General features: G+C 39.5%; 1 protein-coding gene across 4 annotated transcripts in view; it reads right to left on the reverse strand.

The window, feature by feature from the left end:
* The window catches only part of GRM5 (glutamate metabotropic receptor 5), a 534,058-nt gene that overhangs the window by 42,564 nt on the left and 468,764 nt on the right, over window positions 1-22,730 (reverse strand). For all 4 annotated transcript variants that reach the window (XM_086678540.1, XM_086678543.1, XM_086678539.1 and 1 more), the window contains exon 8: window positions 15,801-16,740. In XM_086678540.1, coding sequence (XP_086534666.1) covers window positions 15,801-16,740 — 940 coding nt within the window. The remainder of the gene's footprint in view (window positions 1-15,800; window positions 16,741-22,730) is intronic.

Genomic DNA, 22,730 nt, shown 5'->3' on the forward strand with positions numbered 1-22,730 from the left:
TGCTTCTCCTTTGGAAGGTAAAGCTTTAGAGAAAGCCTTACATTTTAAGGCTAAAGTTCTTAACTGCATCAGCACTGTTCAAACACTGGTTTAGCCACTCATCACTTTGGATAAGTGTCTTCATCTCTCTAAACTTTGGTGTCTTTATTGGCATAATGGACATAACAAGCCTTCTGAGCAGGGTGGGTGTAAGAAAAGTATTGGGCTAACAAAATAAAAAGACAAACTACTGAATAGGGGAAGATATCTGCAAAGGACATATCCAGTAAGGGGTTAGTATACAAAATATATGAACAATTTATACAACACCAAAAAACCCCCAAATAATCCAGTTAAAAATGGGCAGAAGCTATGAACAGACATTTCTCCAAAGATGACATCCAGATGGCCAACAGACTAATGAAAAGATGCTCAACAACACTAATCATCACAGAAATACAAACCAAAACCACAATGAGATATCACCTCACACCTATCAGAATGGGTAATAATCAAAATCACAAGAAATAACAAATGTTGGGAGGAGGTGGAGAAAAAGGAACCCTCATGCACTGTTGGTGGGAATGCAAACTGGTGCAACCACTGTGGAAGACAGTATGAAGGTTTCTCAAAAAAATTAAAAATAGAATCACCATATTATCCAGTGATTCCACTACTGTGTATTTACCCAAAGAATATGAAAATACTAATTGAAAAAGATATATGTACCCTTATGTTTATTGCATCATTATTTATAATAGCCATGATATGGAAACAGCCCACGTGTCCATGGATAGATGAATGGATAAAGAAGAGGTGGTATGTGGGTGCCTGGATGGCTCAGTCAGTTAAGCAGCCAACTCCTGGTTTCAGCTCAGGTCATGATCTCAAGGTTCATGAGTTTGAGCCCCACATCAGGCTCTGTACTGACAGTGGGGGGCCTGCTTGGGATTCTCTCTCTCTCTCTCTCTCTCTCTCTCCCTCCCTCTCTCTCTGCCCCTCTGTACTCTCTCTCTCTCTCAAAATAAATAGATAAAAAAAACTTATAAAGGAGAGATGGTACATATATATATATATATATATATATATATATATATATATGCAATGGAATATTCAGTCACATTTGCAACAACATGGATGGATCTAAAAGGCATAATGCTAAGTGAAATAAGTCAGAGAAAGGCAAACACCATATGATTTCACTCATATGTAGAATTTAAGAAACAAAACAAAGAAAAAAGAGGCAAACAAACAAACAAGAAACCCCAGACCCTTAACTATATAGACAGCAAAGGGATGGTTACCAGAGGTGCGTGGGGGGATGGGTGAAATAGGTGAAGAGGATGACAGTACCCTTGTCATGATGAGTACTGAATATTATATGGAATTGTTGAATCACTATATCGTACCCCTGAAAATAATAGAGCACTGTATATTGATTATACTGGAATTAAAATTAAAAAAATGAATTGCATTAAATAAATAGTATGCATGGGCACTTGTTGCATCCCCAATAAACCAAAGATCTTGATAAAAGTTGGTTTGATTCCAGAAGAACAAACACTGGAAGCATGATCAACTGAATTTGAAAGGCATTTCTGGTGACAAAGTGTGTGGCAGGAAAATATTTAGGTGAGGCACCTCTACAGTGTATGAAAATAACATATATGTTTTTAAAATCTAGCATCAATATTCTAGGAAGCAATGCTGATTTCTTTTTCAGCTTTTATATGTCACACCATTTTTATAGGTATGGGAATGTGTCACCAATGATGACTAGAAAACCAACAAGTTTGTGTTAGGAGTATTCTTCAGTCAGTGCATCTGGGAATCAGCACATCTGCTGTTAGCACTGCTCCTACAAAAGTTTGCCTCCAGCTGCTTGCATCAAGCTCTCTGTACAAGCCCACAGTGGCAGTCCTCTATCGTTGCACAAGCCAGGTGAAATGCTCTCTCCCACTGGAGCTGCCCAGAGAACCCAGCCTGCCACCTACTGGCCAGAAGAGGGACCAGTCCCCTGTTGCTCCGGGTGGGCCTGAGGGCTGTGGGGGCAAGGAAAAGAAGAAAGAAGGGGAGAGTCTGTAAACAATTGACACATAGAACCTGGTTCTTCACTGGCACCACTGAGGATTGGTTAGAAATGCCCTGGAGTTAAAGGTTGTCTGCTCCTGTCAGCTCTTGACTTGCTCTCTGTCTGGCACTTTTCTCCCTGGAGATGCAGTCTCAAAGCAGTGTCTGCACTGTGAATACAATTAAATGAAAGCCTCTGGAAATGTCCAAGGGGAAATTAGATAACATGTGCTTTGATGCAGGGATTTGGAGTTTGAAGGTGAAAAAGATAGGCAAGACATCAGAAGTCTGCATCTGTTTAGCTCCAGTTCAGCACATTAGCATTCTGCTAATGTGTCTTTGTAAGTTCCTCTCTGAAGTCAATTTGCTCAGTTTTTCTCAAGTATCATCAAAAATTTCAAACATCTTTTAGATTAAAAGAAGTCCTAAAGTTAGACTTCTCTTATGAGTGGATGCTGAAATCAATTTTTCCTTATATTTTTATCGGTTAACCAATGAAAGGGAAAAGTGCTTGCTGGTCCATTTGGGCTAGAACATTTGGTTCTCGTTTTGCTGTCCTGGCAGGCACTAGCTCTGTGCATGGAGGAGACATTGTGTACTTCTGCCCCAGTCCATTCTCCAGCAATGGGCTGCACACTTGGCTGTACCCCGTGGCTGGATAGTCCCTGAGAGAAGCATCCACTCTTCACTCTGAACTCAAATTCCCTCTCATTTCCCTCAGATGCTCCTACTGTGCCTTTTCCCCTCAATGTCATAATGTGTCTCCCTGAGTCAGAACCCACTCTCTGGTGTGCCTGACTCCCACCAATGGGTCAAGTATGTACTGCTCTCTTCAGCTTCTGACCAAGTCATCTGTGGGGGTCAGAGTGAAATGACCAGGACATCACACAGATGGTCAACGTAGGGCAGTGGGGACCTCTTCTCCCTTGAGGATCATAATAAGTAGCAGGGATCAGTAGAGCTCCATCTCCTTTTTACCTCCTGTATGACCATAGTAGCAATTTACTGAGCTTCTGCCCAGAGCCACCTTAGGGATAAATAAGAAATTGTTCTTGCCCTCAGTGATTTCTGCTAGAATGTGTACATGTGTGTGTATGTGTGATACATATGACCAGAGTAAAACCTTGTGGAATGTCATGGAACCTCACCAGAGTTTTGTGTAGAGAAGACCAGTATCTCCTCTCTCTCTGTCGGAGCCAAGATATCTTTTAAGGAGTGTTATGGTTAGAATAGAATCACTTAGTTGAGCTGCAGATCTTACAGAGTATCATCTTTAAATCTCTTTCTGGCTCTGATACCCCTGCTTTCCTCTTATAGCAACCCTTGTGGTTACCTTAGTTCCACCTGAATAATCCAGAATAATCTCATCTCAAGATCTTTAACATAATCACATCCATAAAGTCCATTCTGTCATGTAAGGTAACATATTCACACATTCCAGGGAATGGAATGTCACCATGTTTGAGGGTTATTGTTCTGCCTCCTACAGAGGACATCCATAGAGGACATCCATGTTGATATTACAAGGCTCCATTACCTTCCTTGTTCTACCCATTCCATTTAAAATTGAAGAAGGTGGCTCCACCGGTTTGCTTTTGCTTTTCTTTTTATGGCAATATTACATGGTGATCAAACACTGAAATACCAGTCAATGTATATGCCAAGGCCTTTCCCCACACCCTCCATTAGTTAACCATGCCCTCCCATTTGGCACTGATACACTTGTTTGTTTGGACCTGAGTGTAGAGGAATGGCAGATCTCCTGATTGGACATTGGCTCCACTGAGGCAAAAGTGTATGCCCTTCAGTCATATGGGAAGAAGGTGGGAGGACATTCTAGAGTCTTCTCTGAGACTGCTGTAGAATTTATGAGCAGAGAGTGGAAATTATACTTAATAACCCAACCAATAGCAAGCCTCTTGCAATAGCAGTGTTAGTTTCTTATGCCCAGGTGGGCAGGCAATGCCCTAGAGTTTGAGTCCACACAGCAAAAATCCTACTATGGGGCAAACAGGAAAGAGGAACAATTACCCACTTGATATATCCTTTTGAAAGCTTGTCAGCCAAATTACTGTGGAAGAAGCCAGGGTGTTTAGACTTGGGTTTGAACCCCCCTGCATCCCTAAAGAGCTGTACAATTGTGGACAAATCACTTAACCTCACTGCACTTAAAGTTTTCTCACTTTTAAAACAGAGAATAATAATAACATTATCTAACTCACATGGTTGTTGTTAGCTGAAAATATCTAAGTCTGTGGTTCTCAATCTGTGATCCCTATGTCACCAGCACATTCATTCATCAATATTAATCATTATTACCTGGGCGCTTGTTACAAATGCAAACTCTCTGGCCCCACCCAAGACATACTGCCTCGGAAACTCTGGGGTTGGAGAGCTTTATTCTATAAGACAATGGTGTGTAATACACATGGTAAAGTGTCTCACACAGGACTAGTAGTTCCTTAACAAATGTTGATTATAATTATCTTTATCTTCTCTGGGAGCTTCATTAAGTTTACCAAACTTTGTTTTTCAGTTATTGTTTGTTTTGGAAGAGCAAGGTCAGTGACAGATCTATGTTTGTTTACCAAGTCACGGTCTCTCTCTTTTTTTTTCCCAACTAAAAAAGCCACATGAATAACAAATTAGAGAAAACAGTGTCATTAGTTTGCATTTTGGCCGTGTCATTTTAACTCAGCAGAGAGAGAGTCACGTTCTCTGGCAGCTCCTGCTATCCTGAGTGTGCAGTTGTGAAGCCTGAGAACAAGGCCAGGCAGCGAGCCTGTCAGTTGTTTTATTTGTTTTGCTTTGTTGTTGTTGTTGTTTTGGTTTTTTTTTTTTTTTTTTTTTTTTTGGCTAAATGTAAGTGAACATGAGCACACACTTGCCTTAGCAAACAGAGCTTCATATCATGTTATGTACAAAATTTACCATAGTGATTCATCATGTAGTTTCTAAACATTAATTAAAATAGATTCATCTGGGCCAAATTAAAAGTCAAAATATTTTTTTATGAAGAAATATAAATTCACTGCCAAAACCACAAGGGGAATGAGAAAAATGGCTAACACAAATCACCTTCAAACTCTGAGGAAAGCCTGACTTCTGAAAAAGCACTAACACAAACTTTGTAACCTACTGCCTAATAATATAATGGAAATTTAGAGAATTGTGGGCTCCCAGGATGTAGCAATGATTTACTAGTAATTCAGGCCAGATTCCCAAAGTCAGATATTTCCATTCCAGTAAATTTCCTGAAGAATGATGTCATGGAACCTCATATTATGTCACCAGAGCTGTATATTGGGTGGACATGAACTGAGATGACCCCCTGATTAGGAAAAAGGAAACTCACATCACATGAACCTGGACTATGGGAGAGATGCTGTATTATGTGCACAATGATCACAGGATCACAGGATCAATTGTGTGCATAATACAGAGCGTGACGAGTATTATCATCCTCATTGTCCAGAGGCTCTCAGAATTAAGTGCTTTGTCTAAAGTTCCAGTTTGTAAATGGCAGAGCCGGGATTGGAATCCATATCTTTGCTGTCAAGGCTCACTTCCTATACCACAGTACTTATGCCAAGTTATAACATGAGAGACACTGACAGGCTACTAGTTCCATGATGTCGCCTTGACTGATCTGCCTGTATGCCAAAAAAAAAAAAAAAAAAAAAAAAAAGTCACCTCTAGGGTCATTTCTCTGGGAGTAAAAATTAGAATCAAAATGTTAATATTTTATTTGGCAGAAATATAATCACAGTGACTTTATTTATCAACAACAATGACAAAGTGGATTATACATGGTTGGGAAAATGAATCCATCAAAAAAGCAATATTAAAATAAAAAAGGGCTACAGAACCATATAGATCTGGGTTTGAATCCCAAATTTATTACTTATTAACTGTGCACTAAATAAAGCTTGCTTAACTTCTTCATGCCTCAGTTATTTTTTTTTCTTATATGTGAATGGGGATAACACTTTCTGTTATAAAATATTGTGTGAAGATCCTGTGAGATCATGTATTTGTACTTAGCACAGTCTCTGTAATAAAGTAGTTGCTCAATAAGTGTTTACTGCATAAAGGATGAAGCAGGTCACTAATGATCATTACTGTAAAAGCACAAATGAATTTGCTGTCTAGTGGAGAGGAAGGGTGAGGACACGTAAGTTGTGGTTGGCGATAGCTGGGGAGGCATCACGTTGGTGTTGAGAAGTAGCCATGAGTATGAGGAATTTGGATGGTAAACAGAAAAGGCTGTTGAAAGGAAGTTGAGACAGCTGGAAGGTGGTCAGCTCACAGCCCTCTGATCAGGCTAAGCCCCTTCCCTACAAGCCTCTCCAATCCATTTCCTGCCACCTGCCCACACACACTTTATATGCTGTAATTCCCTGACCACATCATGATGGGTCATCCATCTGGGCTGTTGTTCATCTGTTCCCCCAAACTGTGTACCCCATGATTTTCACCCGGTTCACTTAATCTTTCATTCTTTGGGATTCAGTGCAAGCATCACCCTTCCAGGAAGCCTTCCGCAAACCTGCAGATTGGGCAAAGTGCCCTTTTGAGCCTGACTTCCGTGAGTATAGTCTCCTTTACTACTTCATACATTCCCAAAATTAGTGATTTGGTTATGGTTTGGTCTTTCTCACTACTCCATGAGCTGCTCCTAAGGGCAGGGTTTGTGTCTTATTTATCTTTATATTCCTAGAATTCAGTGATGTACTTAGTGTACAGTGTTTAAACACTAATTGGAATTAAAATGGACTGGGCTCAGGGTGGAAACATTAGGATTCCATGCCTATTTTGTGAGATTTTATTTGAGATTAGGCATACCAAAAAAACAAACAAAAAATTATACAGGAAATTAGTAAATCCTCAAAATTCCTAGTTATAATAAGATGGTAATATTAATGAGTATAATAAATACTATAAATAGTAAAAACAAATCAGTCAGATTTTTCTCTCACAAAATCTATACAGATAGTTAAAAATCACCACTAGGGGCGCCTGGGTGACTCAGTCGGTTAAGTGTGCAACTCTTGGTTCAGGTCACCATCTCGTGGTTTCGTGAATCCAAACCCTGCTTCAGGCTCTGCAGTGTCAGCATGCAGCCTGCTTGGGATTCTCTCTCCTTCTCTCCCAGACCATCCCCAATTCACACTGTCTCTCTCTCTCTCTCTCTCAAATAAATAAATAAATAAACTTAAAAAAAAAAAACACCACTAAATAGAAAAGATGTCAGGCAGCCATTAAAGTTGATAAAATACAAGTCAGATCAGGCTCAGCTGGAAGCATGACCATGTCAAGAAAGTACAGCACCATAAATTTCCACAGGAGCAGTTTTCAGGGAAACTCTTGGGGGGAAGTCACATTTCACACCTATTCAATTCCAGTTTTTCTCAGTTCAGGTTGTAAAAAATGAAGAGCTGGAATGGAGAACCATTATTTAATGGTTACCTTTGTGGGCCCTGAAGCCATTCTGTCTTTATTCGAGGCCTGCCTCCTCCATGTACTCTATGGATTTGAGCAAGAGAATTAGCCTCTGCTTACCTCAGTTGCCTCATCTGTAAGATGAGGATTGTTTTGAGTAATAAAAGAATTAATACATATAAGGGTTTAGAGCAGTATGTAGCTCATCACAAGTGCTCAATGAATATAATTATTCACTATCTTCAGCCCTTCTTTATGTTCTCTGTCAAATGCCAGTGTAGTTCAAATGTCATTATTCATATATCCACCCATTTATCCATTTATTCTACAAATATTTTTGAGTGCTAACTGTGTGCCTGGCACTGTGCTGGTTACTAATGGCACAGAAAATAAAAAAGACATGGACCCTCTGCTTAGTAAGTTCACAGTATAGTGTGTGTGTGTGTGTGTGTGTGTGTGTGTGTGTGTGTGTACAAGGGAGTCTTACAATTAAACATGTAATTATAACACAGGATGATGAATGTTGTAGAGGAGAAGAACACAACTCATTTAGATCATGAAGAGTGGGATCTAATGTAGTCTCAGAGGGTCAGGACAGGCTTTCCAGTAAAAGCGGTATCAAAGAGGAGTGTGAGTTAGCTGAGTGAGACTTGAGGGTGATGGGACAGGTGTGTTTTATAATGAATTAGCTGTGTTGGTATAGGCCTGAAAGCAAGAAAACTGAATAGGTCAGAATGGAAATCTAAGCAGGGAGTGACTAGATGCAAGGCTGGCCCAGGGGTGGGGGAGGAGGGAGTGGTCATACCACAAGGGGTCTTTCCTGCCACCACATAAGGAAGTTTGGCTCTATCCTTTCCCAGCTGGTGAACCCCTGAGGACATCTAAGCAGGGATAAAACATTTACTTAAGTTTGTTTATTTATTTATTTGTTTTGAGAGAGACAAAGACAGCGCAAGTGGGGGAAGGCAGAGAGAGAGAGAGGGAGACACAGAATCCCAAGCAGGCTCTGCACTGTCAGTGTGGAGCCTGACACAGGGCTTGAACCCACCAAATGGTGAGCTCATGACTTGAGCAGAAACCAAGAGTTGGATGCTTAACCAAGGGAGCCACCCAGGCACCCCAGGGAGAAAGCATTTAAATAGTATCTATTGTTTGAACTGGTTCCTTTGGGAGGTTTTTCTAATTCTTGACATGTAGAATTTGCTGCTTCTGTCTCTGGGTCCCTCGGTTCTCCCATGGACTCCTATCACAGCACTATAGCACTTTATGGAACTTAACCTGTTTGCAGGTTTGGGAGGCTGAGAGCTCCTCAAAGACTGTTTTTTACTTATCTTTGTATCCCCAGAATCTAGAATAGTGCTTGGCACAGAGCTGGCACTCAATGGAAGCTTGATTGAAAACAAAAAGGTTGCTTTTAGCAAAAACTATTTTTTCTTATATTTTTAGAACAAAGCATTATCAGATAAAATCTGGGCAATCAAGTCCACAGTGAGTGGTTCTGCTCCCTGTAATGGCAGTGTGAGCCCTGAAAGCTGTTCTCTACCAGATTCAGAATCCATCACTGAGCACTCCTATGTCAGGCACTAGGCTAGGCACTGAGGAAGTTATAAATACTCTTAAGACAGCATTAGATAGTTGTGAAAATATTGTATATATATACAAGACAACCCCCAACTCTCCATGGCCTACCAGTGCCTGACAGTGCTCACTTCTGTTTGTGAATGAATAATAAACAAAAAAGGTTTGACGAATGTGTGCTAAATGTTCTGAGAGTCCAGATGAGGAGAAATCTGTGAGATAGTTTAATCTGATAGGCTGGGAACCCCTAATAAGATGGAAGGAAAGAGCAGATGATTCTAAAGAGAAAGGATCACACGAAAATCACTTCATACAGACTAATAATTCCTTAATGAAATCTAAACAATTGGAAATCATCAGATCTTGGATAATAGTCCAGGTATACTGGAATTCACCCAAGAGAACTAATTTTCCAGGCACATTATGATTTGGACGATACATGTGAAAGGGTAGCAGTTGCTTTAGCAGACAGTCTAACTGGGCTCTCATGACAATCTTAATGAAAGCAGAGTTAATTAGTTAATTAAAACAAAAGTGGCAAATGATAGTTTCTAAAACTAAGGTGGAGGCAATGCTAATGTTTCTGCCACCTTAGTAGAATGCCCAGAGAGGGTTTTACCTTCTGAGAAAATTTATAATTTAGAGCTACAGGCCTCTGCTGTTAATGAAACCATGAGATGCCCACTGCATCTTAGAAACTCAGCCCCACGACCCTGGAAATTCTGAATCTTGGAGAGCCAGAAGTTTAGACTCATCAAATTCAATGCTTTATTTAGGTCAGAACTGGTTTTGTGTTCATTTGTCAATTTGCAGCTGAAGTGAAGGCCTTAAATGGAAGCATGGCATTATCCGCTTGACAGTGATTTGATGCTGCACCATGTCGTGCAGGAGAATTAGTGTCTAGAACCAAAATGTTAATCACAGGGACCTCTATACATTGATGGCATAAATAGTACGTTTCTATATAAAAAAAAGAAATCTATAGTGACTCACTCCCGTTTAAATAAAAATCTCCCTTTGCTATTTCAGTGAATTGAATGACTGACTCTTGGGTGCTTTTCTTTTTGGTACTCTAGGGTGAGCCTATTTAACTTCCCAGAAAACTGCTAGATCTGTTAGAATTAGCTCTGTTTTTCCCTTAGGTGCTCAGAGAACAAAAGTGATTCTCTTTCCATGCCCAGAGGTGGAAATTGGCTCTTTCTGGTCCCCCTCTCACTGAAGATATGAATTACTCTTTGGTCCCCTAGAAACGTGTCTTCCCTTCGGCTCTGATGATATTTTCCATAGTGAGTCCCCTTTGTGCTACCGGTTCTCCAGAATGTTAAGAGATTACTTGAAAAAAATCGTCTTGTGTTCAACCAGCTTGGGAAGTGATGGAAAAGAATTAACAAATGAATGGTTTCTATGCTGCAGAACTTCTCAGTGTTTATCCCTAAGTCACAAGGTTCTAAAAGAAGAGTCAGAGTTTTTTCAAACTTGTTTGACCAAATAATTTTTGTTTTTCGTGGAACAATTTGTGAGACTAGCTTTCTGAAGAATACATTCTGGGGAATGCTAACTTCTAATGCCAACAAGCTAAGGCTTGAGTTAAGAATGGCTGTATAACTAATTAGTTACAAGACTGTGGGCAAGTATTCTAACCATGCTGGACCCCAAGTTCCACATTTGAAAAATGGGAAAGATTATTGCTTCTACTTTCAATATTTTGTGACCACTAGCTAATTCTACTACCATTACTACTGCCACTACTACTGCTAGGTACTACCACTTTCCATGGCAGACACTATTCATGGGCTTATCCCACAAGCACTTGACTTGCTTCTCTTTCTCCATTTCCCTCCTCCCTCTCCATTTCCATTATAGAAGGTGTAAAAGCTCAATGCAAGCTTTTTTCTACTCTCTTGCAGCCAGGGGTAGCTACATGAGACAGTTTGGCCAATGAGACATAAAGGCAGTTGTTATGGGATTCTGAGAAGACTGTTGTTTTCCCTAATAAAAGGATGCAATGCATGGAACTGCTGTGGAACCATTAGTAAAAGGCCTGGGGAACAGCAGAGACGTCGGCTCTGGCACCACTGAGAGCATTGGAGGAACACCAGGAGCTGTCTGTCTACGTATTCTTGTAACGTGAGGAAAGCAAAACCCATACAAATCCTGTAAGTCTCTCAAAATCAGGCTTTCTCTTACTTGCAGCTGAACACATTTCTAAAAAGTTTACCACTTATTGAATGCTTTTAACGCACTAATAGCTAAGCATTTAACACTCATCACTTCATTTACTCTCACAACAGGGATCGTTATCTACCATTTTACAGCTAAGGAGACAAACTGGCATACCTTGTTCAAATTCACACAGCTAGATTTCATTCCAGGTGTGGCTCCAAAGCCAGAACTATAAACTAGCTTTCCGTATTTGCATCTACTGTCCTACATCTACTGCTCCAACAGTGTGTCCTAACTTTTGGAAACACAGTCACTATAATCTCGGGAGGTATTATTTTCACTCTAGAGTATGAAATTAGTGCCATCTTCAAAATGGAGCCCTAGCTTTCTGCCATCAGATATGGAAGGGATATGCATAGGCCTTTTCAAACAGGGCCCAGACCCACTCTGGGTTTCTAGGAGCCCACTTCTCCATGTAACAGATGTAAGAAAGCAGAACCAGGCTGGGTCCTGCATAGCAGCTGCTTTTCCCCAGAGACCTACAGTCAGAGAGTTAAGTTAACTACTTAAGCCCACCATAGATCCCAATAGATAGGTTTATTGGCATATTACAGAATTCAAGTCTGAGAAGCCCAACTAATGAAAGTAATTTAGAATAAAATGTGAAAATACTAGAAGCTCTGAGTTCACTTGTTTCCCCATTATTTAAGCCCTAGAGGTAGATAATGTTATACATACTGGCCTTTATAAAATAAAAGGGAAGATAAATGCATACATAGCCAGTTATGTCTTACAATGTGATAAATACTATATTAAGATTCTAAACATCTTGGTGTTGGATAACAGAGATGAAATACTTCATATGAGAGCTCATGGGAAACACAGAGGAAAATAATTTTAGTTTGGATCTAATTTATTTTTTAGGGTTATAGCTTAAAAGAAGGGGACAGGGGATTGTGTGATGCAAGGGTATTATAGTTTTTTCTGGCCTTTCTTCTATTGAAAGCAGGTTCCAGTCTGAGTGTGCTGGTTAAGGGCAAAAAAGAAATCACTATATAATCAGACTATAGCCTGTCTCAGCTATAATCATACAGACCAGCATTTGACAAGACTGCGTGCAGAAAACCCAACAATTGCCAAAGGTCCCTCCTTATTCTCTTTGATGTTTTCATACTCAAATAATGCTGAATGCAAAATCCAATCATCAAGGACTACATAGCCATGTAACGAACACAAGTTAAAATACTGCCACAAATCTCGAGAGTTTCTGTTTTCTATTGGCACTATTAGTGAATTTTGTTATTTATGTTGCCCCTTATTTACTGAAGTATAAAGAAAACAGTTGAAAATGTAACTTAATGTTACTAGAGCTATGTTAGAATTATAGCAATGCATCAGATCAGTGGATGGGATTAATGACCTGATTCTTGAGCAGAAACTGAGGACCATAGGAGTGCAGGAGATATTTATAATACAGATCACAGTAGGCTTAATGTTATAAAAGGTTGTAGAACCACCAGGGGATAGTAGTACAGGGGATGCATTACTACCTTGCCAAATTTATTTGCTCTATAAATATACCAAAGATTATTTAGTGTCTTCTATGTGTCAAGCACCCTTCTTGGGACTTCCAGGCACTGGAGGCACAGCAATGACAAGATAGAGAAGGCTCTCACTCCCAAGGAGCTTATTTTGCTTAAATTAGGATGAACGGTATCCTCTACAATCTGGCAAGGAACTAGACCATGTAAAAATGGAGATACTCTGGAAGCTCAGGCTGTGTAATTAATGTGTCTATAGATCTATACTGCCTTTTATGATGTGCTCTTCGTTATTAGGATCATCTTGTTTGCATACCTGACACAGAAGTTTTCAGGTGTGGAAGAAGACTGACAATTGTTAACGTAGTTAAAAATAATAGCAAACAAACACTTAAGAAGTGCTTCCTGCATGGTATACACTTTACATGTATTTACTCGTTTAATCTCACAAACACTGTGTGAAGTCTGTATTTCATTATCTTCATTCATCAGAGGAGGAAATTAAGGCATAGAGAGGTTAACTGATTTGCCTATGGTCCCACAGCTGGTAGGCGATGCTGCCAATGTTCAATCCCAGAGCTGCCTAGCTCTGTACTCTGATATGTTCATTGAAATATCTACTGTGTACCTGGCCTTTACACATATATTATTTCTTTCACTCTTTTACAATTCTCTGAGGTAGATGATATGATCTTAACGTGGCAGATGAAGAAACTAAGCCTCAGACAGAAGAAATGGCAGTGCCAGTATTCAGACTCAGGAGAAACTGGCTACAAAACCATGTTCTTCACCACTGCTCCACACTGTCTAAGTAGCCTGCCCTAGTGAGTTTTTGGGGTGCTTAGGCACAAGCTCACAATTCTATCCCTCTGGCAACCTTTTTTTTATACCTATCAGGATGCCTTGGAAGGCACAGGATACCTTGGAAGGTGCCTTGGAAGGTACCTTGAACAATGTACATATTACTTGAAGAAAGAGTTTAAACAAAGGCTGGTAAAATTGAAGTTTGAAAAATACATTTTCTCGGGGCGCCAGGGTGGCTCAGGTGATTAAGTGTCCGACTTCAGCTCACATCATGATCTCACGGTTCGTGAGTTCAAACCCCGCATCGGGCTCTGTGCTGACAACTTGGCGCCTGGAGCCTGCTTCAGATTCTGTGTCTCCTTCTCTCTCTGTCCCTCCTCCATTCACACTCTGTCTCTCTCTCAAAAATAAATAAATGTTACAAAATTAAAAAAAAATATATATATATAATACATTTTCTTAGACAAAATAAAAGGCTGATCTTGCAGAAGTTTCAGAAAAAGAATATTTTAGGGAGGGAGGAGTTAAGAAAGCAGATGGAAAATATTCTGGCAAGTTAAATATATGAAGGGCCTTCTGTGGACAGACCATGATATTGTCATAATTTATTGAAGTAGGAGAAGACACTGTTGTTTTCCCCAAGATTTACAATTTAGTTAAATACCTTGAACAATGTACATGGAAAGCAATGAGAGGCAAACAAGAATTAGGAAAAAAAAAATAAAAGAGGCAAGGATAGAAGTTAATAATGCAAATGAATTAAGCTACGTGATTAAGTATTCTGAGTGCTTTTCAATCCTCAGAAGACATGGTATCTTTATCATCACCATTATTCAGGCTTTGAAGAATTAGGCCTGATGGAAAGGTGGGACTTTCCATGCAGGCTAAATGATAGTATAAGAGAACTGTTCAAGCAATAATATTTAGCTATTTATCTTCCACTTGTAAGTGGTTTGTCTTCCACTTATTTATCTAGATTTTAGGAAAATTGTCAAATCTCTGTAGAGTGAGCAGATAATGTTCTGACTAGCTCTTCTGACTGATATGCCCTTCTTAAATGGAGGAAGTCCTTATTCCCAGTAACACCCTATGTAGCCTTTTTAATACCTCCAAATTTGTTCCCAAGCCACTGATCTCTTTGCCCTCATACTGGGAAGTTATTAGTTGAACTAATTTCATATCAGCTGTGCACAGAGGCCACCGTCTCCCCTTCCTCAGAGAAGCAGGGAAGGAGCAAGTGATCTGAGCAGCTCTATGGGATGATAGGTTACACTTTCAGTTGTTAAGAGTCTGTCATACTTAAACAGACTTTAAGGAACCACACTTCTCTGGGACAACATGGAATATAGTAATCTATGCTGCCAGTATTCTCCAGATGTTTATTAAAGATACAGATCTTAATTGGCTAAAAAAAAAAAAAAGATGATCTCATTGCCTTTTGAAGTGCTATAGGCGTCATTTATCACTTAGAGAAGTGCCTCACATAGGGGTAAATCATTGGCTGATGGCTTATTTGCAGATAAGAGGTGACCAATAACTACTACCTGGGATACTGAGCATGAAGGATGGGGTGGGACTGTGGGCCACAATGGGAAACTGGCTAGTTGTTTAGGAAGATTATATGCAAAGTCCCTTTGTTTTGACCCTTTCAGATTCTTAGACATTTCCTTAAGAGTTCAGGTTGCCCATTAAGAACTAAAATATAAATTCTACATTCACATGCCTCTATGGGATGAACAGTCAAGGACTCTGCTGAGCTTGGAAAAGGTTCAGGCACATAACGCAGTCAGGTGTGTGAGGTTCTTGGCACTCTGTGCTCAGCATTGATCTTTGTTAACAATAAATTCTCTACTGTGTTCTGGGAACTAGAATTTGGTCCACTATGTTCCTCTATACCCTCCGGACCTGGAGGTCCTTTCCTTGGCTTAATGACTTAACCATGCTCTCCCTGTCCCTTTGGACCTCACTTCTCTTTTGCCGAAACTCTGCTTTTGTTCTTTATCTCAACTTCTCTGTTTCTGGCTTTGGCATAAGTAACTGGCTCTACATCCAATTAACCCCATGAAAACCATTCAATGAGAAGGCCAAGGCCCCTTTCCCAGCACCCTGCATCCCACAGTTTTCATTCACTCAGATATTTTAAACTTAAAAGACCCAGGAAGCAAATGTCACTGCTTCAGCTACAGGGACCAGCGCCCCACACCTCCCCCCCACAACCTTTACCTTAGGGTTTCCCCAGAGGAGCCCCTCCTCTTCCACAGGTTGACTAGGCTGCTGGACCTGCTGGCTGCTGAGGATGACTTGCCATCCCCCACATGCATGCGCACCACAGTAGATGTGGTGAAGGCGCTGCGCACGTTTCTCTCCGGTTTGGCCAGGATGATGTACACTTTTGGCACAAACATGCAGCCCAGCGCCACTGTGGCACTGAGGCTGACTGAAAAACACATGGTGATGATTTTGTAGTTGCTGCCAAAGTAGATTGGCACAAAGGCCAGCCATATGATGCAGGTGGTGTACATGGTGAAGGCGATGTACTTGGCCTCATTGAAGTTAGCTGGAACGTTTCTGGTCTTGAAAGCATAGAAGGTACAACTCAAAATCAGCAAACCATTGTATCCAAGAGGAGTGACAACTCCTAGGTTGGTAGTATTACAAATCAGGTAGACTTCACGAATGCTTGGGTAGTCATGCATTATATCAGGAGGCTCCATTATAAAGAGGGCAACGATGATGCCCAACTGAATGCATATGAGGATGAAAGCAATCACTAGCTGGGCACAGGCACTCATGAACCTGGGCTTTTTGGTACAGATCTTCTTCTTGCTGCCAGCCAGGATCCTTGCAATACGATTGGTCTTGGTTACGAGGGCTGAGTAGCTCATGGCTGGAGAAAGACCAATACCAATTCTCTGAAGGTAGCAATAAATCTGTTTGGGCTTTGCAATGAGGCAGAAGGTACATAAGTAACCCAGGCAGATGCCAGCAAGGATAATGTAGCAGAGTTCCCTGCTGGAGGACTTGACTACTGGAGTATCACGGTAAATGATGAAGACTGCAGTAACAAATAGGGTGGCCAGCAGGCCGAGGCAGGCAAACACAACAGCGGCAATGGGTTCAGGGTCACCCCAGCGAAGATACTGTACTGGGATCAGATCACAACCTGCAGAGACACAGACACATATTGGAAAAAAAAAAAGGAAGAAACATTTACTTGGGTCACTTGTGCCTAAGTTACAAGCAGCTGCCAATGACCCTTTCACTTTGACTACAATCTGCCCTTCTAATCTCAGTCTCCTATAGTACTCATTTCTTCATATATTCATTCATAAAATATTTATCTTTATAGTATTAAACACAGACTCTGGGATAGGAGCTGTTCTCGGTTCTGAAAACAAAATGGTGAAGAACATGTTCTTTGCTCTCATAAAAAATAATTGGGGAGGGAGTGCTTCTAAATAATTACTTACAACTGTGATAAAGGCCATTAAGAAGCACAGCATGGTTCCTGACACTGTGTAAGCAATAAAAGCCTCCTTCAACAGGAATTAGCAAATGGAAGTGTTGGTTTGGCTGAGTTTGGGGATTCAGTAGGTTTGGCACACAGAGATTAATTGTAAGGAAAGAGCTAGGGGGCATTGGAGGCACAAAAAGAGGCCACCTACCAAGTGTAATGGGTGGCCTAGATAAGGCTGGGAGGTAGGCAGCAAGGGATCTTGCAGTGCAGAGAGTCCTAGAGTAATAGGAAGTCATGGGAGGGATCTATGTACAGGAGAGGAATGGCATGGTCAGACCTGTTTTAAATATTCCTTTGGTTGCTGTGTGGATTTGGAATGAGATAAAAGTGTGGACAGATTTGAAAATTATTTGAGGCAATATAGAGAGTTTAAATGGATGTGGAGCTATGTGAGAGGTCAAGACATCAAGGATGGCGATCATTGGATCCATCTATGCCGTCCTTGAATCCACTGTATAGAACAGTTAGGATTTTCAGAGAACTCTATGGTTCCAGTGTTATCAAGAGAAGACACTTTAAAAGAAAAGAGGGAGGCAGGAGAGGAAAAATGACCCCAGAGACAAAAAATTGGCTTGTGTGGGAAGTGCCAATACTCCTAAAATTATTTTCGACTCATGGCTTGCAGGTTTTTATATCACTTCATTACACATCAGAAAAAAGTGACAAAACTTGGCATCATTTAGGTTATGCACCTTCTTTTCACATTTCTTTATTTAGGACTGTGGTCCTCAAACTGGGCTACACACTGGAATCACCTGGAGACATTTTTTTTAAAATACTGTGGCCTGGGTCTCAGTGTTAAGTTTCTAATTTAATTGGTCTGAGTATCAGGAATTTTAAAAGACACTTTAAGTGCTTCTAAATGTGCAGCCAAAGATGAGAACCACTGCTTTAGCCACATTTCTGTGTGTGTGTGTGTGTGTGTGTGTGTGTGTGTGTGTGTGAAGTAGCATGTGTTACATTTAATAGAAACATAAAAATAAAGAAACTATCTTGAGTGAGTAGGAATGGAATTAAACAATCTGGAGCACTGGATATTTGAGGAATATTTTACTACTTGCCAACAAATATCCATTCTCCCCTTTATTCTCAGCAACATATCTCCAATTTCAGTTGGGGGTAGTAAAGGGTGCAGCTAAAACACTACATTTTCTAGCAACCTTTGTAGTCCGATGTGCTATGTGATGGTGTTTTACCCAGAGAGATGTAAGCCGGGAACTCCTTAAAGGAACGTGACTCATCTTGGAGAGTACCCTTTTTGCCCTTTCTGGCTTTCTCCTTCTCCTGCCTGGAATATAAACATGGTGGCTAGAGCTCCAGCAGTTACCTTGGAATATAAGGTAACTAAGGACAGAAAATGTGTTCTGAGTTTTGGAAGAGAAAAAATAGAGGGAGCCTGAATCCCTGTTAACTATGGAACCCCTGACTAGATCTAGACTATGTATATCACATTTATCTTGTTTAAGCTACTTTTTCCCCCTGATATATGTAGCCAACCCAAATCCTAATTGATATAGGTGTGAGATTTTTCTATTAAATTCCCATTACCCATGATCAAGGGTGTTGTAGTAAGTGTTTTTGAATACTAATGGTTACTAGGAGGTACGAGAGATGACAATAAGTACTGGTAGTAAAGAAGCATTTGGTTCTTTCAAAATACGCCTAAAAGCAGCTCTTGTAAAAAGGAAACATTCTCTGTCCCTTATTTCTGCCTTGCCTGTCTCTTTCTTCAAGATCTCAGATTTCAAACAGTACCATTAATATTATTGTTAAATTCATTATGGGGTTTATTTATTTTTAATTTTTTAAATCTTTATTTATTTTTTGAGAGAGAGAGAGAGAGAGAGCAAGCGCTTGAGCAGGGGAGGGACAGAGAGAGAGGGAGGCACAGAATCCGAAGCAGGCTCCAGGCTCTGAGCTGACAGCACAGAGTCCAATGCAGGGCTCAAGCTCACGGACAGTGAGATCATGACCTGAGCCAAAGTCGGAGGCTTAATGGACTGAGCCACCCAGGCATCCCAATTCATTATAGGTTTAATAGAATTTGTGAGTTAGCATAGAATTTTCAGCACAATTTATAAAATTGTTTCTATGGAAAAATGCATTCTTATTTTAAAAACTTGATTATTTAATATTGAAACGAAGTGCTTTTAACTTAAAAAATGTAGATGGCCTAGACTAAATATAATTATTTTGCATAATGTCATTAATTATAAATAAACACATATCTCATTGCTAATGAACATACCTGAATCCTTATTTTTAGGCATCTATGTTTACATATACTGATTATATGTTGGGATTCAATATTTGAGGCTTTAGTATACAATGGTGTTTAGTTCCATACTTATATAGATTTGTTCCTTGCAGAGACTATTTTACAACAGAAAAATAGGTATTAATCACTCCTCCCCTTATTTTTCCATAATTGTTTGTTTAGAACACATATATTACAATGAAATTTATTATCTACTATAGTTAATTCTAAAGGGTCCTGTTTCTCCTCCTAGGTCATGAGCTATTAATGTCCACAGTAACTTACTGGTATAGGAAGCATGTTATGTGGTACGTGAAGTGGGAATCCTTTCATTAGCTAAAGATAATGAACTGAAAAAAAATGTATAAATATTTATTACTTTTTTCTGCTGCTCTGCTAAATCTTAATTGCTTTTGTATAGATATAATTAGCACCGTAATTCTAAATGTTCTCCCGTGACAACATTCACCACTATTTTTACATCAAACATACTATTGAACTCTTCCTTTGTAACCCATTAACATCATGTCTGAAACTAAAGAAAACCCCATCAGATACATACATAGGAAGAAATGTACATAAGGCATGCCTCTAATGTGGTGTGAATATTTTCACAAATTTACAAGAATTTATACATTCAAATGCATGTTTTTTTTCATTTAACGTGAACCACTCAGAAGACTTTATGTTTAGTTTAATGATGCTGCCATTGCACAAAATACTTTTGTAACTATTCTCTCAGAATAGAAAATTGGATTCTGATTAGAGTGTTATAATCACTGAATCTTATAATTGGATAAGTTCTTAGAGTTTCCAAAAACGGATGTGCATCACAATCACTTGCAGAGTCTACAAAAATACAACTCAAGGGCCTAACTTAGGGGATTTTTAGTCAGTACATTTGGGATAAGACAAAATAATTTTATTTTGAATAAGCAAGCTCAATGATTATACAACTGATCGTTGGTCCTTGGTTGGCAGCCCAACCATAGACTATTAATGCAGTGTGTGATTTCTCATCCAGTGTGTGAATGTCTTACATGATAATTCTAAGATGTGATCACCCTAACCCTACCTACGACTTTCCATAAACTATATTGTCTCAGGGCCAGGATTAGGGGTGGAGGAAGATAGATTAGAAAAACTATAGGTCAGGATGACAGGTGGAGGTTGGAGGTGAATAAACTGGTTAGAAGGATATCACAAGAGGACAGTCATGGGATATAGGGCAAAAACTAAGTCATTGTACTCAAGGAAACACTGGGCTGGTAAAGACATTTTAGACCTAGCATTGAAAAAGATTATGAGGCAGACAGAAGAGTCAGGAGAGAGGCTTTTAACCAAGTTGACAGAAATGCTATTAACTAAGATGAGGGCTGCGGGAAGAAAATAGTCACATTTTATGAGGATGATATCTAGTTCCAATTTGGACATGTTGTGTTTGAAATGTCTATGAGTTACTGAGAAGGTAGAAGCAGAGGTATATAAGAGATATCAGGGTGGAAGTTATAGCTTTAGGAATCATCTGTTTACAGGTGGAAATAAGAGACATGGAAATAAAGGCAATTAATGAGGAAACACACAGATATTGATGAGAGCAAAGCCTAGAAGTCTGGCATAACACCAATATTAAGGAATGGCATACGAAGAACATATGTCAGGAAGACATAAGGTAGACCAGCTGAAAGGAAAGAAGTGTATCAGAAGTCAAAGGAAAGTGGTCAATTGGATGGCCCACCACACCCTTCTCTAACAATATAATTCAAGTTTTCTTTTTTAAAAAGCCTTTACAGGGGGATCACACAAAGCTTTGAGCTTCATGTTTGCAGATACCTCTTCTGGGGATATATCTTTCTCTTATATCTTTCCCCTTTTACTACTGTTAGATCTACAGTATTTATTTGAACAAGGTTGTATCCTTCCATTGCTATATTCCTATCATGGAACATATTCTTCCAAATATCAGAATAATGCTAATTCTATTATGAGATAAATTAAAATTCTCATTGATTACTACCTCTTCTGTGTGCATTGGTTTACAAACATCTGAATGCCCTGTTATTTTTCCTAAATCTTTCTTTATTTCCTTCTTAGAATTACTGGGCATTTTTTCCATTGATTTTTTTTAAGTCCCTCTTTCCTTTTTTGTATAATGGTAAGTTACTGGAAGTAGTCTTAGTGTACTGGTCAGTTACTACATACTAGCAGGATATATAAAGGTTAACTAAGAATGTATCTATCTATCTATCTATCTATCTATCTATCTATCTATCTATCTATCTGTTTTACTATAAATTTAATCAATTTAGCATATGTTATGTTTTAGATTAAAGAATCTTGATCATGTCAATGAAGTTCCCTCCTGGCAAGCATATTAGAGTTTCATAGAGGATGCACAACATTGCAGTCCTTTCTAGAAATGCAGATGATAAATACACTAGAAAACCCAAACCTATTTTCTGATAACATCTATTTAAGTAGCTATCTACTTCTCACTGTCCTCCTCTTTCATGCTTGATTCTTATTCTGTGGTTCTCTAGTATAATCTATCCTTGCATAGCTTGAAGTGATATATATTGAAAATACAAGAGGCTTTCTTTTTAAAGGTAGAGTGGACTGCCAAAACTGTATTATCCACATTTCGTCTTGTGATTCCAGGAATGTGCTTTCCATACCTCTAGTGGGAGAATGGATACTCCACTGATTTCCTGAACACTTAAAAACAATATGACTGATTAGCAATAACTAGTACACATGCTTATTTTGGGGGGCATTAGTCCTATAGGATTAATATTCCTGTAGTTAATAATTCCTAGACTATTACATTTTCAAATCCCATTCCAGGTGTCTGTTTATGCAGAAGGAATGAATAGTCAAAGAACCTGGGATGGATTGCTGATATTCTATAAGTAAGCTAGGGAGGAACTCCTTAACAAGCTCCATATATTTTTTATTTTTATTTTTAAATTATTTTTTAAATTAAAAAAAAATATTTATTTTTGAGACAGAGAGAGACAGAGCATGAATGGGGGAGGGTCAGAGAGAGAGGGAGACACAGATTCTGAAAGAGGCTCCAGGCTCTGAGCTGCCAGCACAGAGCCCAACACAGGGCTCAGACTCACAGACCATGAGATCATGACCTGAGCCGAAGTCAGACACTTAACTGCCTGAGCCACCCAGGTGCTGCAACAAGCTCCATATTTTTGGAGGAAAGGAAGTTACTGAGAATCTCTGAGAATCAAATGGATGTGTGCTCAGCTGCTGGTCAGGCCATTTCAGGTATACAAAACTGATATGGGGCTGTTGTAGGACTATCCTTTGATACACGAGCTATAGATCTACCCAGAGTACAAGGTGTTGACTGATGATGAGTATCATG

Source organism: Puma concolor, chromosome D1 (assembly GCF_028749965.1).
Source record: "Puma concolor isolate L17-30 chromosome D1, mPumCon1.1.hap2, whole genome shotgun sequence".
NCBI classification, from domain to species: Eukaryota; Metazoa; Chordata; class Mammalia; order Carnivora; family Felidae; genus Puma; species Puma concolor.